Source organism: Rhinatrema bivittatum, chromosome 10, assembly GCF_901001135.1.
Source record: "Rhinatrema bivittatum chromosome 10, aRhiBiv1.1, whole genome shotgun sequence".
Classification (NCBI taxonomy): domain Eukaryota; kingdom Metazoa; phylum Chordata; class Amphibia; order Gymnophiona; family Rhinatrematidae; genus Rhinatrema; species Rhinatrema bivittatum.
Window position 1 is genome coordinate 15,631,203 of NC_042624.1, and position 16,538 is coordinate 15,647,740.

The 16,538-nt window shown below is 46.6% G+C and overlaps 1 protein-coding gene across 7 annotated transcripts in view; it reads right to left on the minus strand.

The window, feature by feature from the left end:
- PBX1 (PBX homeobox 1) overlaps nt 1–16,538 on the minus strand; it is a 704,885-nt gene that overhangs the window by 172,857 nt on the left and 515,490 nt on the right. For all 7 annotated transcript variants that reach the window (XM_029617584.1, XM_029617583.1, XM_029617579.1 and 4 more), the window contains exon 5: nt 8,248–8,383. In XM_029617584.1, coding sequence (XP_029473444.1) covers nt 8,248–8,383 — 136 coding nt within the window. The remainder of the gene's footprint in view (nt 1–8,247; nt 8,384–16,538) is intronic.

A 16,538-nucleotide genomic window follows, 5' to 3' on the forward strand; every position in this document is an offset into this window, starting at 1 on the left:
TTAAATTACAATCTACTCTACATGCATATCAATGGGCTTCAAGTCAGAGCTGAATTTCATTCCACAGTAGTGGTAGATTTAGAATGGCTATACTGAAACTTCACCTATAGAGAGCCAGATATCTCTCTGTTAAGATGAAAATCTACCCTGACTATGCTTTGCAATTGGCTTTGAAAAGTTACCAGCTCCATATCCTGCAGCTATGCAATGTGTAAAACATTTACCCCAGGTATTTATAACAGACAATGCCAGACAGCATTAAAAGTGCAAAGCATCAACTACAACTGCACAGCAGAACCGCAGCACCCAGGGCAAGTGGCTCTTAATGAGAAAGAATCCCCATCCCCATCCAATAACATCTCTAAAAAAAACAATAATGTGGAGCACCCAGACTGATCCAAAGCTACAACTAAACACTCACTCAATCCTACATGTGGAAGGACTGGCTGGCCACAATTTCGTTAAAAAATAAAAAAGCCCCAGCTTTGACTGCTTTCTGTAAAACCAGACACCCACTGTTCCTTAATCCCACCACCCATCTCTGAAAGGTGGACACACAGAGACAGGTGCCCTGGGCTCTTTTCCTAATTAAAGCATCCAGGGTCTTTGTAAAGACATTCCTCTGTGTGAGCAGAAGCACACAGACAGCGACATGCGGGTTCTAATAGGAATCCCTCTTCTTTCACAAAGCTTTCTCTAGTAGCACATACGTGCAGCCAATGGGAAGACAGCTTGCTGGACTGCACTATTCTGGAAGCAGAGAATGAGTGCAACAGAGGCCCATGCTATGGCACGATATGCAGTGCAGCATTCTCCAACAGATACCGGCTTACAGGAAGCTCACAGCTCTCACAGGGAAGACAATACCACAGTACAAGAAAAGGAAGACTATGGGGCATAATGCTAATCCCATGCTCCAAAATGGTAAAACAAGAGCTTAAAATACCCCACACAGGGAAGTTTATAAATTCCTCCCTCTTTGGTCCGATCAGCAATAGTTCCAGAAAGAAGAAAAATACATTTGAAGAACACAAGTTTTCACCATACATTAGTTTGGTTCTCGTAAGAATGGTGCCTCTTTACACTTCTGACAGTGCAGCAAAATGCCATTTGCTCTAGGCTTAGCCCTTCTGATGTGCTGCAGATGTTCAGTGAGTGGCCGTAAATTGCATTTGCCAGTTTTGCAGAAAGAGCTGCTCGTAAGCTGCTGCCCAAGAGCACAGCCCCAATGTCACTGTCATACATACAGAGGTGAGCTCGTAAAACTAGTAACAAAGAACAGGGGAATGCGCTGAACTCATCCAAACAGGTCCCTGAAACATCCTGGGACCACAAAGCCCACAGGGTATGTATCTGAAATCAATTAGTTAACTTTTAATCCACTTTGACTGAACGTTTAACATCCCAGCTGACTGGGCATTAATGGATTTTGATACAGAGTCATGGAATGCTGTGCAACAAATCAAAATGATCAATTTTTCTCAACACTTTTTATACACATTTTAGAGTGAATTCGTTATATCACGCTAAAAAAAAGCAGGTTCAAGCAGGCTGTTTTCCAGCTATCTTGTCTGCCCTATCTTGTTTGGCGTAGATTGTAAGCTCTTGGGGGAGCACACACACTCTTCACGCTTGTTGTCAGTGTCTCTTGCACGGCTCTCGGGAATGTTCATGGTGTGTTATCAATAACAGCAGGCAGAGGCTCTTCTTCCAATACAAAGGTGTATCATAGAAAAATCCCCACAGAAATCCGTATCCGAAAGCAAAAGTATGGTATCTTTCATGCCCCAGCATCCCCCCGACAGCAGTGAGGTCTTATGAAGATTCTCTGTCTACCTCATGCTACAAGCAGGTGGACCATATTGACATCTACCACTATGGAAAGGAACAGGATACAGACAGTAGTAACATGGCTAATGCACAAGACACGACTATGAGATGCAGCCTCTATTTCTCAGATGTCATTTTAAGTAACAAGTAATTTGCTACTTTTAAACGGGCAGCACAGACATTTCCGAAATCGGTAAAGCAGACTTGCTTATCTGTAACAGGTGTTCTCTGAGGAAGAGCAGGATGTCAATTCTTACATATGGGTGACATCTTCCATTGTTAAAGTTTCTAGAACTTTCATGTAGCCTCTCTCAGCATGCATTATACTACATGTCCACACAGAATTAAAGAAAAACCACAAAGTGGAAATTCAACTCAATGGGGGAGGCGGGCACGTCTTGTGAGGACTGCCATCCTGCTGTCCTTGGAGAACACCTGATGCAGATAAGCAACTTTGCTTTCTCAGACAAGCTACAGGCGACCCCCCCGCCCCCCAACAAAAAAGGGGATCAACAAAATAGATGCCAATGGGCACAAAACCACCACCACGTTTTGTTGGTAACAGGAGAGGGGCACCCTGAATAAAAACAACCGGTCCTGGTTGAGAACAGAGTTGTGTTCTAAACCTCGAACAAGTTCCGAAAGACAGATTGACCAAACCTGCTGACATGTCGGCCATCCCTGTCCATACAGTAATAGGATGTGAATGAGTGGATGACATCCATGTCACAGCCATGCAGATCTCCTTGGGGACTGTTCGCCTGTGGGCCAGCAATGCTGCCATGGATTGGACAGAGTGGGCCTTGACATGACCCACAAGATGCAATCCTGCCCAGGCATAACAGAAGGAGATGCAGTCTGCTAGCCAACTGGATAGTGTATGTTTGACAATAGCGATTCCCAGCCTGTTCTGGTCAAAAAACCAAAAAGTCTATGGGCTTCTGTCCGATCCAGATAGAAGGCCAAGGTTCTCTTGCAGTTTAAACTGTGTAGGGCTTGTTCACCTTGGTGAGAATGAGGCCTGGCAAAGAATGCTGGCAGGATGATGGACTAGTTAAGATGGAAGTCCGACACCCCTTCAGGAAGGAACTTAGCGTCTGTGTGCGCGCAAGACCACCCTATCGTGAAAACACTTAGTGTAAGGTGAATAAGTCACTAAGGCCTGGAGCTCACTGACCCTGTGCACTGAAGTGACCACCATAAAAAATATGACCTTCCAGATCAGGTACTTCAGGTCACAGGCGTGCAAGTGGCTTGAAAGGAGCTTTTGTCAACTGAGCTAAAACAACATTGAGATCTTGGTACACAGTAAGAGGCCTTAGAGGAGGCTTCAACTGAAGCAGAATCCATATGAAATTAGTCCTGGGGTTAATTCTGTGCTACTGTGGAGTGCAGAATTCCCCCCTGCGCAGAACTGACAAATTCTGTGCAGAAAATAGCAGCGGAGACCCCGGCATGCCGTGAACGGAGCGCTTCCCGCGTGTGCCGTGGGACGCACTCCGTTCACGGAGAAGATGAAGGCCTGGGTGCACCATTTGCGGCACATGGAGGACTTCCATCTTCGCGGCGAGTGGAGCACACTCCATTCGCGGCACACGGGGACCTTCCCTTTTCGCCATGAATGGCACGCCCGGCCATTCATCTTTGCTCCGTTTGTAGCATGCCAGTGAGAGAATATGTGTGTGTGTGAGGTGGAGGGGAGTGTGAGAGAGGGAGCATGGAAGGTAAGAGGAGGGTGGGGGGATGCCAGTGAGAGAGAATGTGGGTGTGGGGGAGGGTAGGGTGAGAAAAAGCAGGAGGGTGAGAGAGAGCATGAGGAGGGGGAGGAGGGATGCTTGTGGATTTCAGAGAGGGAGCCTATATGAGGGGAGGAGAAGGTGAGAGAGAGCAGGAGTGTGAGAGAGAGCATGGGCGGTAAGAGGGGTGGGGTGGGGGATGCTTGAGTGTGGGGGGTTTCAGAGATAGGGAGCCTATATATGAGGGGAGCGGGTGTGGGGGTGGGGAGGGTGAGAGAGCATGGGAGGTAAGAGAGCAGGGGGATGCTTGAGTGTGGGTTTCAGAGAGAGGGAGCCTATATGAGGAGATTGTGATGAGTGTGTGTGTGTGTGATATTGGGAGCTCGTGTGTATGAAAAAGGTATTGTGTGTATGTGAGGGTGCTAGCCTGTGTGAAGGGATTGTGTATGTGTGAGACAGAGCCTGTGTGTGAAGGGCTGTGTGAGAGAGAGACGTAGGTAGCCTGTGTGAGGAGTGTGTATGTGTGTGTGTGTGTGAGATTGGGAGCTAGTGTGTATGAAAAAGGGATTGTGTGTATGTGAGGGTGCTAGTCTGTGTGAAGGGATTGTGTATGTGTGAGACAGAGCCTGTGTGTGAAGGGCTGTGTGAGAGAGAGACGTAGGTAGCCTGTGTGAGGATGTACGTGTGAAAGAGAAAGGGAGCTCTTGTGTGTGTGTGTATGAAGAGAGAGGGCACTGTTTGAGGGTGTGTGTATATGTACTAGAGAGAGGGAACATGTGTGTGAGAGATGGAGGGACAGAGGGAGCTTGTGTGAGGGGCAGTACTGAGAACGGGGTCAAACTCTGGGACTGGCAATAGAGTGGAAGGGGAGAGATACTGGCAGGTGGAGGGGAGAGATGCTGGCAAGTGGAGGAGGTGGGGCCTAAGAGGGCAAAGTGGCTAGGGGAGTAGGGAGAGTGAGTGGAAGGGACACTTACAGTGAATTTCTAGGGAAATTCTGCTCAAAAGATTTAAAATTCTGCATCTTTAAGTAATAACCTTTTTCTGTATTAATTTAAGATGTAATTACTTAAAGACTGTCATGTAAATTGTGTTATTTTGACCAATATAAAGTTTGCAGAATTTTAAGTTTTTGTGCACAGAATTTTACATTTTTTTGCGCAGAATTCCCCCTGGAGTATGAAATGTACCACTGTAGGCTGTATAGAGATAGGGATATGCGCCAAGCGCACTCAGATGAACCCTGAGTTGTAGCTTTAGAGAGGTGTGGAAGATAGTCGAGCAGTTTTTGTGTTGAGCAGGAGAAAGGGTTTAGGGCTTTTTGCTCACACCACATGGAAAACTTCTTCCACTTCAGTCCATAAGATTTCCTGGTGAAAGGCTTTCTGGAAGCTATGAGGACATGAGATACATCTTCTGTGAGATTGAGAGGTGGCAGGATCAATCTTTCAACATCCAAGCTGTGAGTGACAAGGCCTAGAGGTTGAGATGTTGAACCTGCCCCAATCTTGGGTAGTGAGATCTGGGGAAGTCCCCATCTGATCAATTTCTGAATGGACAAGTCCCAAAGGAGTGGAAACCAGACCTGCTTTGGCCAGTGGGGGGCTATGAGAATCATAGTACCCTTGTCCTCTGAAAGTTCACAGCAAGAACCTGATCACCCAGAGCTCCAGGATGTTGATCTGACAGAGACATTCCTGAGTGGACTATAGACCCTGAGTGCCGAGTGTATCTACATGGACACTCCAGCCCAAGGTAGATGCATCTATTGTCAAGACAATTTGCACCTGAGGAATGTGGAAGAACACCCCCGTTCCAAATTGAAAAGTTCTCACCACCAAGGCTGAGAGTCCCAGAAGGATGGAGTGCCTCAATGCAGTCTTGCGAATCCTGCGTGACCTGAAGCAACTGAGACCATAGGCTCCATTGGGCTCTTCACATGTGCAGGCACGCCAAGGGAGTGTACCGTTGTGGCCATGTGGCTCAACAGTCAACATATGCCATGCTGATACCTGCTGGCTCCTTTGAATCACTGCTGTGATGGCCATCAAGGTGATCAGCCATTGTTGCAGCAGGAAGGCCTTGGCCTGAGCCATGTCTAGCAGGGCTCTGATGAACTCCAATTGAGGTGACAGGCTGAGATGGGACAAGGGGAAGTAAATCATGAATCCTAGTGACTCCAGCACACAGATGGGTCAAGCACATGGGCTCCTCGGCCCCTGCCCAAGAAGTGCTCTTGACCAGCCAATCATCCAGATAGGGAAAAATGTGTACTCCAACTCTGCGAAGGTACACCGCCATTTCGTAAAGACCCACAGGCAGACAAATAGCCCAAATGGCAGAATTTGGTACTGGAAGTGCTGTTTTCTCACCACGAAGCAGAGATACTTCTGGTGGCTGTGGAAGATGTTGATGTATGTGTGTTTTTTACAGTGTGAGAGCTTAGCTAATTCCCTTTTGGAAGAAAAGGGATCAAGGTGCCCAAGGAAACCATCTTAAATTTTTCTCTTTCAGAAATTTGTTCAAGGTCCTTAAGTGTAGGATGGGGCGGAGTCCCCCAGTTTTCTTTAGAATCAGGAAAATCCCGAATCTCCGCTGTCGCTGTCCTGGTGGAACAGGCTCGACCGTTCTGGCCATTAAGAGGCAGGAGACCTCCAACAACGGTAACTCAGGGTGAGCTACTGGGCCCCAAAATAGACTTGGAGGGAGATTTGGTGGGACACTCAAGAGGTTTAAATTTGTATCCTCTGCGAATGAAGCTAAGGATCCACTAGTCTGAGGTTATACTGGGCCACTGGCTTTGACATGTGCTGGTCCTAGTGCCATCGGTACTCTGAAACCGAGGCCCTGCAGCACCTTTTCCGCATCTAGCTGCACTTGCTTCTCCAGCTTCTCCTCGAAGATCACCAATGCCAAAATAACTGGTAACCAGGAAGCATTATCAGATCCTCTTTGGAACCGAGAGAAGGACTGGTGGCAGACATCTAGATCAGTGGAGGCTGTGACAAACTTCTGAGAAATGCGGAGGACTGGTGTTCCTCACCATGGGATCGCTTCGGGGGCATCTCAGACAAAGCTGGAGCTTCCCCATGCCCGGCACTATGCATTGATAGGGAGCCATGCCGATGATTCTTTGGCTTCCCTCAGTGCTTCCCTGGTGCTGAGGTTGAAGATGACAAACCCGATGTCTTCGACCTGGAAGATCTGGGCAATGGCCTTTCTCTGGAGTCACCAACGCAAATGGAGCTGATGGCCCCGCTGACATTGAAGGCTTGATGGCCATCAGCACGGCTTCAACATAGTAATGATGGCAGAAAGACCAAAATGGTCCATCTAGCCTGCCCAGCAAACTTCTCAAGGTAGTAACTTCCGCTCCGTGCAGGTTACCCCCCAAGCTTTTTTATTTATTTATTCCCATCCTCTAACCTTTAGGGATCCACAGTATTTATCCCATGTCCCTTTGAAATCCTTCACAGTTTTAGTCTTCACCACTTCCTCCGGAAGGGCATTCCAGGCATCCACCACCCTTTCTCTGTGAAGAAATATTTCACGACATTGGTTCTAAGTCTTCCACCCTGGAGTTTCAAATCATGACCCGCTCGTTCTACTAAATTGTTTCCAATGGAAAAGGTTTGACGACGACCATGGATCATTAAAACCTTTCAAGTATCTGAAGGTCTGTATCATATCACCCCTGCTCCTCCTCTCCTCTATGTTGACACCTCTCATGCCGATGGATCAGTCTTATGGTGGCCGATGAGCCGGTGTGTCTTCTCCAAATGGGCTCAGTGTCCTTTGGGTGGTCATCTGTGTGCATTTATGGCAACCTCGGATGTGACGCAATGCCCCAAGCAGAGGGGGCATCTATCATGGGGATCCGTGACAGATAAAGTCCTCCCACACTCTGGGCATTGCTGGAATCCCGATGACATGGCCTTGTGTTGTGAAACAAAAGGGATGCGAGTTAGAAATCGATGGCAGTGACCCTAAATGGATGGCGGGCCCAGAGCGAACTGCTGCCCCTGGGAGCGACAATGAAAATAAACTTACTTTAAAAAATATACCTAGGGAAGATAAAGGAGAGATCAGAGGGATCCCACATCAACCCGGACAATCCCCAACAGTAAATTTGAAGTGAAAAATCATTAGCAAATCCTTAAAAACAAGGAAAAAAGTGAGGGACTTCACCACAAAAAAAACGGGCTCCATGGAAAAAGAAAGACTAAGGGGACCCCGCATAGCCACGTGTTATAATGCATGCTCAAGCATGCTCAAAAAGGCTCAGTTAAAGTTCTAGAAACTTTCATATAGGTTTTCTATCCTGGGCTACATCGGATGATATCACCCGTGTGTGAGGACTACCATCTTGCTTGTCCTTGGAGAAATGGAAGCATCTAACCGGCTCCAAAACTACTAATGCCATATAACCACAATTAACAGTCAAAATACCCATTAAGTTTCAAGCTTCAAACTTTTAAAGATGAAGACAAGTTTTGTGAATTCTCCCGTAAATATAAGAGTTTGCAGCTTTGGCACAGGATGGAAATGTGGATCTAAGAGTTTCCTAATGCTGTCTTCATTGGCTGCCATTTCCCTGTACATTTGTAAATACCCATCATGCACTGGGTGTGGTACACTAAGGGAACAGCGCCAATGGAGAAGTTGATTTCTCGGCCCTCACCTGTGAGACTGTGATGCCGCATTTCTTGGCTAGCTCCTCTTTGGCTTCCTCACTGGGGTAAGGGTTGCTGAGGTGGGAGTAAAAATACTCATTCAGGATTTCTGTGGCCTGCTTGTTGAAGTTTCGTCTCTTCCGCCTTTAAAAAAACCAAAAAAAAAACCCCATGTTATCACCTTTCATGAAATTGTGCTATAAAACACTTTACAAACATAACATTGTGAAACATAAATGCAGCCACCTCTGGGGTAAGTAGCCATGACATCTTCCTAAGGAGAAAAGGAACAATGTTATTCTCTGACTACAGAAGGACAAAGCAGCACAAGAATGCAGGATAACTTCACAGGACCCTGCAAGGGAAAAGAGGTTGCCTGCAGAGACCGGTCACACTAGCAGGGACTCCTGGGGACATACTCTAACACAGGGGTGGGCAGTTCCGGTCCTCGAGGGCCACAAACCAGTCTGGTTTTCAGGATATCCCTAATGAATATGCATGAGAGAGATTTGCATGCACTCTGCCTCAGTTGTATGCAAATCTATGTCATGCATATTCATTAGGATATCCTAAAACCTCGACAGGTTTGTGGCCCTCGAGGACGGGAATTGCCCACCCCTGCTCTAACATCACATCCCTGGTAAAATAAACAGCAAATTGTATTAGCATAATAACCCACAAATGTAGAACAGGTACTGGCAACATTCCTGCATCATTATTCTGGTCTCTTTAACCTACTGAATAGTATTTCACGTACATTATAAGACACTGAGAGCACACTTACATTACAAGGGCCCAATGGGATAGCTACAAGCAATTCTGAAAGCATGATCTGCCACATGATCAAAAACCATGAGCCAACTTGCACTACCACTCTGGTGCTTCAAGATGTCAGCAAGAATCATAGAATCAGAAAACATGACTACACCCAGCCTACACAATTTGCTTCTTTTTGAAATGCTAGGTATCCTAGCTGATCTCTGATCTTCACTTCCTTTCTTCACAACTAAGGATCCTCTGAGTTTATTGTATGCTTCTTTTTTTAATGTTCTGGTTTATACCACCTCCACTGGGAGGTGGTATGAATCCACCTTCCTTTCCATGAAGCAATATTTTCTAAAGTTACTCTTGAGTTTACCCCATTTCAGCCTCATATCATGACCTCTTAACACAGTAATATAGTAAAATACAGCAGATAAAAGACAAGTGGCTCATCCGATCTACCCAGTTATTCCACTCCACACTACTAAAGCTATCTCCCAGCTGTGAGCTGTAGAAGCTTGATCACCTGTAGGATATCACTCCTTATCCAATGATCATAGATTATAATGCACTACATTTTAACCATTTACCAAAAAGTAGTCCACAGGAATATTCTCTATATTTTTTTATGTATTTTTTGTTGCATAGAAAAACTGATCAAGGCAGTTACAGAAGAAAATATCTTAAGGTGAGGAAAAATAAAATACTCAAGAATCATTAAAGTACATAAAAAGTAATGAAAATGTTCCTATAAAATGTGTTTGTTAAATGATTGTTTTATTGCATTGCTGACTATGGTCATCAAAAAGCTGTGTACCAGGTGGTTTGACATCACTTAGCATTTTTTAAGATGCCATCCAGTAAATGTGGCAGTTACGTCTTACACATTCCACCTTGATGGGGTTTTGTTTTTTTTATGTTGGATTAGGTAGGGAAAATAGTGGCATGGTGGGGGTGCAGGGCAGGCACTGATGACATCCTGCCAGCCAGCACTGACCCCGTGGAGCCTGTGGGTTATAACCTGGCTGCTCCATGACTTGTGCTGTCACTAGTTTATGCTTTGCTCTTGAGAAAATGGAGTGCGCTCTCTGCAATAATGTCACCTCCTGCCCCCTCTACCTCTCTACAAAAGCTTGTTTTCATGACCTCTGCTGGCAGGTTATTCCAGACATCTCCTACTCTCTAAATAAAAAAGGAATTTATCTTGATTCCTCTGAGCCTCTCTCCCTCCAGCTTCACACCTCCTGATGCCTTGTCTCTGAAATTCCTTATCTCTGGAAAATGTCACCTTCCTATGGTACACTGAAGCTTGGCAAATATTTTAATAGTTCTCTTCTACCATTCCATTTCATTTTTTCTAGTGAGTATATTTTGAGTATTCAGCTTTTCTCTGTAGGCTTTGTGGAGCTGGTCCTCTCCCATTTTAGGAGTGGACCAGCAGCAGGCTGCAAATCAGGCAAGTCAATTCACTTTCAGTTGCCTCAGGTACAAACAAATAATCTAAGATTTAACTCGCACCTTTTCCACTGGTAGCTCAAGGCAAGTTACATTCAGGTACCATAAAACCTCTGGGGACAGGGAAATACCTACAGTAACAAAGTAATCTGCCAGAAGTGGCTGACGAGTAACAAAAGATAAAATATGAATAAAAAATTAAAATGCCCTGCATGGAATATGGGATAGAGAAGAACTAAGAGCTGTCCTTAAAAAAAAAAAAAAAAAGAGGATGGTGCGTCCATTTATACTGGAGTGGTTTACAGGCCTCCAACTCAATTGGAAGAACTGGACAGAGATCTGGTCAAGGACATCCAAAAAGTGGGAAAGAAGCCAGAAGAGATGATTTTTGGAGATTTTAATCTGCCAGATGTAGACTAGAGAATCCCTTCTGCACAATCTACCAGAAGTAGAGAGAGAGTGGTTACTCTGCAAGGGTCTCTGTTCAAACAGATGGTAATGGAACCCATGAGGGAAGATGTGAATCTAGACTTGGTGCTCACTAATGGGGATAATGTCTCTAATGTCCAGGTGGGAGCCCACCCCAGCACAAGTGATCAAACAGTATTGGTTTGATATCGCAAACAGGATGCAGAGAAGTCACACAAAGACCTGGGTTTTGAATTTCAAAAATTACAGACTTTGCTGAAATGAGGAAGTACCTGGAGATAGAACTAGAAGATTGGGAGAAAATGAGAGGTGGACAAAAGTGGGCCAAACTAAAAGGAGCAATTGACACTAAAAGGTGACAAAGATCAATGTGTGAAGAGAAATGAAGAAAAAGCAGAAATATTAAACAAATACTTCAGTTCAGTGTTCACTAAAGAAGACTCTGGAGAAGGACCTTTACTGGTTGACAAGACCATTGGTGGAAAATATGTAGATGAAACTGTTTATAGAAGAGAATGTTTAGGAAGAGCTAGGAAAACAAAGTGGATAAGGCAATGGGGCCAGATGAGTTTCATCCCAGGATACTGAGGGAGCTCAGAGATGTGCTGGCGGGTCCAGTGCGTGACCTGTTCACCAGATCCCTGGAAACGGGAGTGGTGCCTAGTGATTGAAGAAGAGCGGTGGTGGTCCCGCTCCACAAGAGTGGTAGCAGACAAGAGGGCAGAACCTACAGGCCAGTTAGCCTCACCTCAATGGTGGATAAATTAATGGAGACTCTGCAGAAGGAAAGGATAGTGAACTATCTACATTCAGGAGGACTGTGGACCCGAGACAACATGGATTCCTTAGGATAAGGTCCAGTCAGACAAATTTGATTGATTTTATTGATCAGGTAACTAAAGAATTGGATCGAGAAAGAGCGCTCGATGAGATCTACTTGGATTTCAGCAAAGCTTTTGATACAGTCCTGCATAGGAGGCTTGTGAATAAAATGAGAAGTTTGGGAGTGAGCACCAAGGTGGTGGTGGCCAGTTTTAGCCACCCAGCAAAACTATTTTTAAACTCAATTTGACAGCACTGCATCAACAATTATAGAAAATGGATATAAGATCTTATTCAGATGATATGTAATGCCTCATCAATTATATAAAATATACCTTAGATGTCAGTTAATTGTTGAAGACAAATACAGATTAAACAGACCAAAAAGTATAAACAGAAATGAGCAGACAAAAAACTGAATTTGAAATCGCAACAAGCCAGGCGCTGTATGCGGTGCAGCATAACCATTCCTCATAAAACAATAAAATCAAGAAAGCAGAGTTGCTTACCTGTAATAAGTGTTCTCCTAGGACAGCAGGATGTTAGTCCTCACACATGGGTGACATGATCAGATGGAACCAAAAACGCACACTGAGCACACCCAGCATTTCACTATCCAAGTGGGGTTCCCTTTCTGTCTCGTAACATAGAATGATGAAAAATAAAATAAACATAGGAGAAACCCAACTCTGCAGGGTGGCGGGCGAGTTTCCTGAAGACTAACATCCTGCTGTCCCAGGGGAACACCTGTTACAGGTAAGCAACTCTGCTTTCTCCTAGGACAAGCAGGAAGGTGGTCCTCAGACATGGGTGAATACCTAGCTACAGGCTTTTCCCAAACACAACCAAGAGGCACCAAACCAGGTGCCAACTGGCACAACAACACAGGTGCTGTTGGTAACAGGCAGGAAACAGCCTGAACACAAGAAAAAGGGCCCTAGGCAGGAAGAGTTGGGTTCTACAGTTGGAATAGATTCCAGAGGACAGACTGGCTGAAGCGGCTATCATATTGGCCATCCTTGTCCAAACAGTAGTGAGCAGCAGAAGTGTGGAGGGAACTCCACATCGCTGCCTTGCAGATCTCAGACACAGGGACGACTCTCAAGTAGGCCAATGAAGCTGCCATGGCTCTAACAATATGAGCCTTGACATGGCCCCCAAGCTGCAGTCCCACTTGTGCATAGCAGACAGAGAATCAATCCGCCAGCCAGTGAGAAAGGGTTTACTTGGCAACTGCAACTCTCAATCTGTTCTTATCACAGAGATTAAGAGTTGCATGGACTGCCTTTGGCCTGCTGTCTGCTTCAAGTAAAAGGCCAAGGCTCTCTTGCAATCCAAGGTGTGCAGAGCCCGTTCGCCCTAGTTCGAATGAGGCCTGGGAAAAAAAAGGTGGGCAGGACGATTGACTGGTTGAGGAATTTAGGGTGCGTACACAGAACCACCCTATCATGAAAGAAAATAGTGTATGGTGGGTACGTCACCAATGCCTGAAGCTCTCTGATCCTAGACGCAGAAGTGACTACAATCAAAAGCATGACCTTCCAAGTCAAGTATTTCAGGTCACAGGTGTGCAATGGCTCGAAAGAATCCTTCATGAGATGGGCCAACCCCAGATTGAGGTCCCAGGCACAGCAGGATGACGCAGCGGAGGCTTTAATTGAAGCAGACCTCGCATGAAACGCCCCACTAAGGGCTGCAGAGATGGGTGAACCATCCACCCACTAGTGATAGGCCCCAATGGCACTCAGGTGTACTCTGATGGAGTTGGTCTTGAAGCCAGCATCCAACAGGTATAGCAGATAGTCAAGCAGCTTCGGTGTAGAGCAGAACAGATCTAACCCGTGATGCTCACATCACACGGCAAACCTCCTCCACATAAGATTTCCTGGTGGAATTCTTCCTGTAAGCTACCAGGACCTGAGACATATCGTCCGACAGGTCAATGGGCTGCAGAATTAGCCTCTCAACATCCAGGCCATTAGGGACAATGCCCTGAGGTTGGGATGGCTCAGCCTATCCTGATCTTGCGTGACGATCTGGGGAATTCCAAACCAATCGGGTCCCTGACAGAAAGATCCTGCAGGAGCGGGAACCAGATTTGCCTCGGCCAATGAGAATCATGGTCCCCCCATCCTGCTGGAGCTTCAGGAGAGTCATCACCACCAGAGGAAACGGAGGATATGCACACAGCAGGCTTCTGCCCCAATTTGGGGGGGGGGGGGCAAAGGAGTATGTGGTTGGTTTGTGTCCTCCCTTAAAGGGAACAGAAATTTTTCACTTTACTGTTGCAGAGGGAGGCGAAAAGATCCACATCTGGGGTTCCCCAAAGGCAGAAGATCTGGTCTGCTATCGCTGGATTCACTTGCGGGGGCTCGACTCAGTTCATCCGTGACCATATTCTCTGTCCCCACAAGGTACATGGCTCAAAGCAGGATGCCCAGAGTCTACGTGCATGATCAAATCTGAACTGCTTCCTGACACAGGAGGAACGATCCTGTACCTCCCTGTTTGTTGATGTACATTATCACCTGGTTGTCAGTCTGGATTAAGACAGTCTTATTGGACAAGAGATCCCAGAATGCCCAGAATACGTAACGAATCACTCAAAGCTCCGTGAAGTTGATCTGGCACTGAGCTTCCTGAGCAGACCACAGGCCCTGCGTGAGGATGCCCTCCACATGGGCACCCGCACCCCAGGGTTGACACATCCGTGGTGAGCACAATCTGGGAAGAGGGAGGCTGGAAAGTAACCCCTTGTTTCCAAATTAGGCAGGCTCTCCCACCAAGATAAGGTGGCCTGGAGCAGCGGCGTAAGGTGGATGCACAAGTGGAGGTCCTGGGTGGCCTACTGATACCGGGACCGCAAGGTCCATTGAGCCCTGCACATATGCAAGCGAGCCAAGTGTGTAACATGGACAGTGGCCGCCCTGTAACCCAAAAGGCAGAGCTTAAGGTGGGCCAAGACCTGCTGGCTCCTGCAAACCAGACCCGCAAGGGATACCAGTGAGAGCAACTGATTGCAGGGTTGATAGGCTCTGGCCTGGACCATAGCCAGCCGGGTGCCAATGAAGTTCAACTGCAACGGGGTAGTTGATGACAAACCTGAGGGACTCCCATCAACCCGTGTAGAGACAGAAGAGCTCCCCTCCTTGGTGGCGCTCTTGACCAGCCAGTCATCCAAAAAGGGGAATGACTGTACCCCTAGACGGCAGAGGTGCACTCCCACTGCTGCCGAATGGCAACATCTTGTATTGGAAATGCCTCTTGTCCACAACAAAAAACAAAGATACTTCCTGTGGCTAGGGAAGATTTCCCTTGAGATCGAGGGTGTAAAGCCAGTCCCCTCCTTGCACGAGGGGAATCAGGGTGCCCAAGGATACCATTTTGAACTTTTCTCTTTTTAGAAACTGATTCAAAGATCCAGAATAGGGAGGAGTCTCCCTGTTCTCTTTGGAATCTGGAAATAGTGAGAATAGAACCCCCTCCCTTGCTGCCACAACGGGATAGGCTTGACTGCTCTGGCCATTATGAGGGTGGAGAGCTCCGTCAAGAGTATTTCTTGATGTGGGGACGACCCCAAGAGGGGCATGGGGACTGTCATCGGAACATCCAGAAAGTTGAGTCGATACCCTCAACGAACAATGGACCACACCCATCGGTCTGAGGTGATACTGGGCCAGTGGTCCAACAAAGAACTGTAGTTAGCCTCTGACTAGTGGGCCCGGTGTCGAGGGTATGGGTGATGAGCTTATGCTCCCCCACAGCCAGTCAAAAACCCCATAACAGGGCTTGGCTGGGGCACCGACTGAGGCCTGGGGGTCTGCTGCTCTCTAGGGCGGCCCATAGAGCTCCCACGTTGAGCACAGTCACGAGAGACAAGAGGATATTATTTCCTCGGGCGGTAAAAAGACCTCTGTGAGCCTTGTCGCGAGGACTTCCTGGAAGAGCACGGTGGATCTGATGTACTAGCTGAGATGCTGGAGGGTCTTATGGTGATCCTTCAACTGAGCCATAGCATCCCTCACCTTATCACCAAAACGGTTTTCGCCAGTGCATGGGAGATGGACAAGTTTCTCCTGGACCTCTGGGCAGAGATCCAAGGCTCAGAGCCAGGCCATCCTGCAGGCACCAATGCCCGCCGCTGCCACCCTAGCAGATGTTTCAAACATGTCGTTGGTGGAGCGCACTTCATACTTGCCACATTCCAAGTCTTGCTGGACAAGAGCCATAAAAGCATCTTGTTGCTGCTGGGGCAGATGCTCTGATAACTCCTGGACCTGTTTCCCGATGTTCCAAGAGTATTGTGTCATATACAACTGGTAGGAAGCAATACGGTTGATCAACCTTCAGGAAGAGACTTAAGACTTGGCTCTTCAAACAAGCTTTCCCGGACTCCAGCTAATGTCCTTCAACTTCAAGTTCTATTTCACAACCAGCTCATTTAACTGTTCGTTGTAAATATTTAAAATGCTATTAACCTTTTCTTTTTCCTTCCTCTCCCAGTTTAAGCATCCCTGTTTTTTGTAACTGCTTTCTTCCGCACTACAGTTCCAGTTTGTTTTTTCTTTCTATGCACCACTGTTTTAATGTAAACCAGCATGATGTGATTTTATCATGAATGCCGGTATATAAAAACCTTAAATAAATAAATAAATAAATAAAACATGGCGCTCTGAAATACCTTCATGCCCAATGCATCCAGCATTCTGTGTTGTCGACCCAGAGGGGTGGAAGCTTGGGTATGGGAATGCTTGACCTTCTAGACAGCAGACTCCACAACAGACTGATGTGGGAGTTGATGCCTCTCAAATCCTGATGTACCAGATAGACA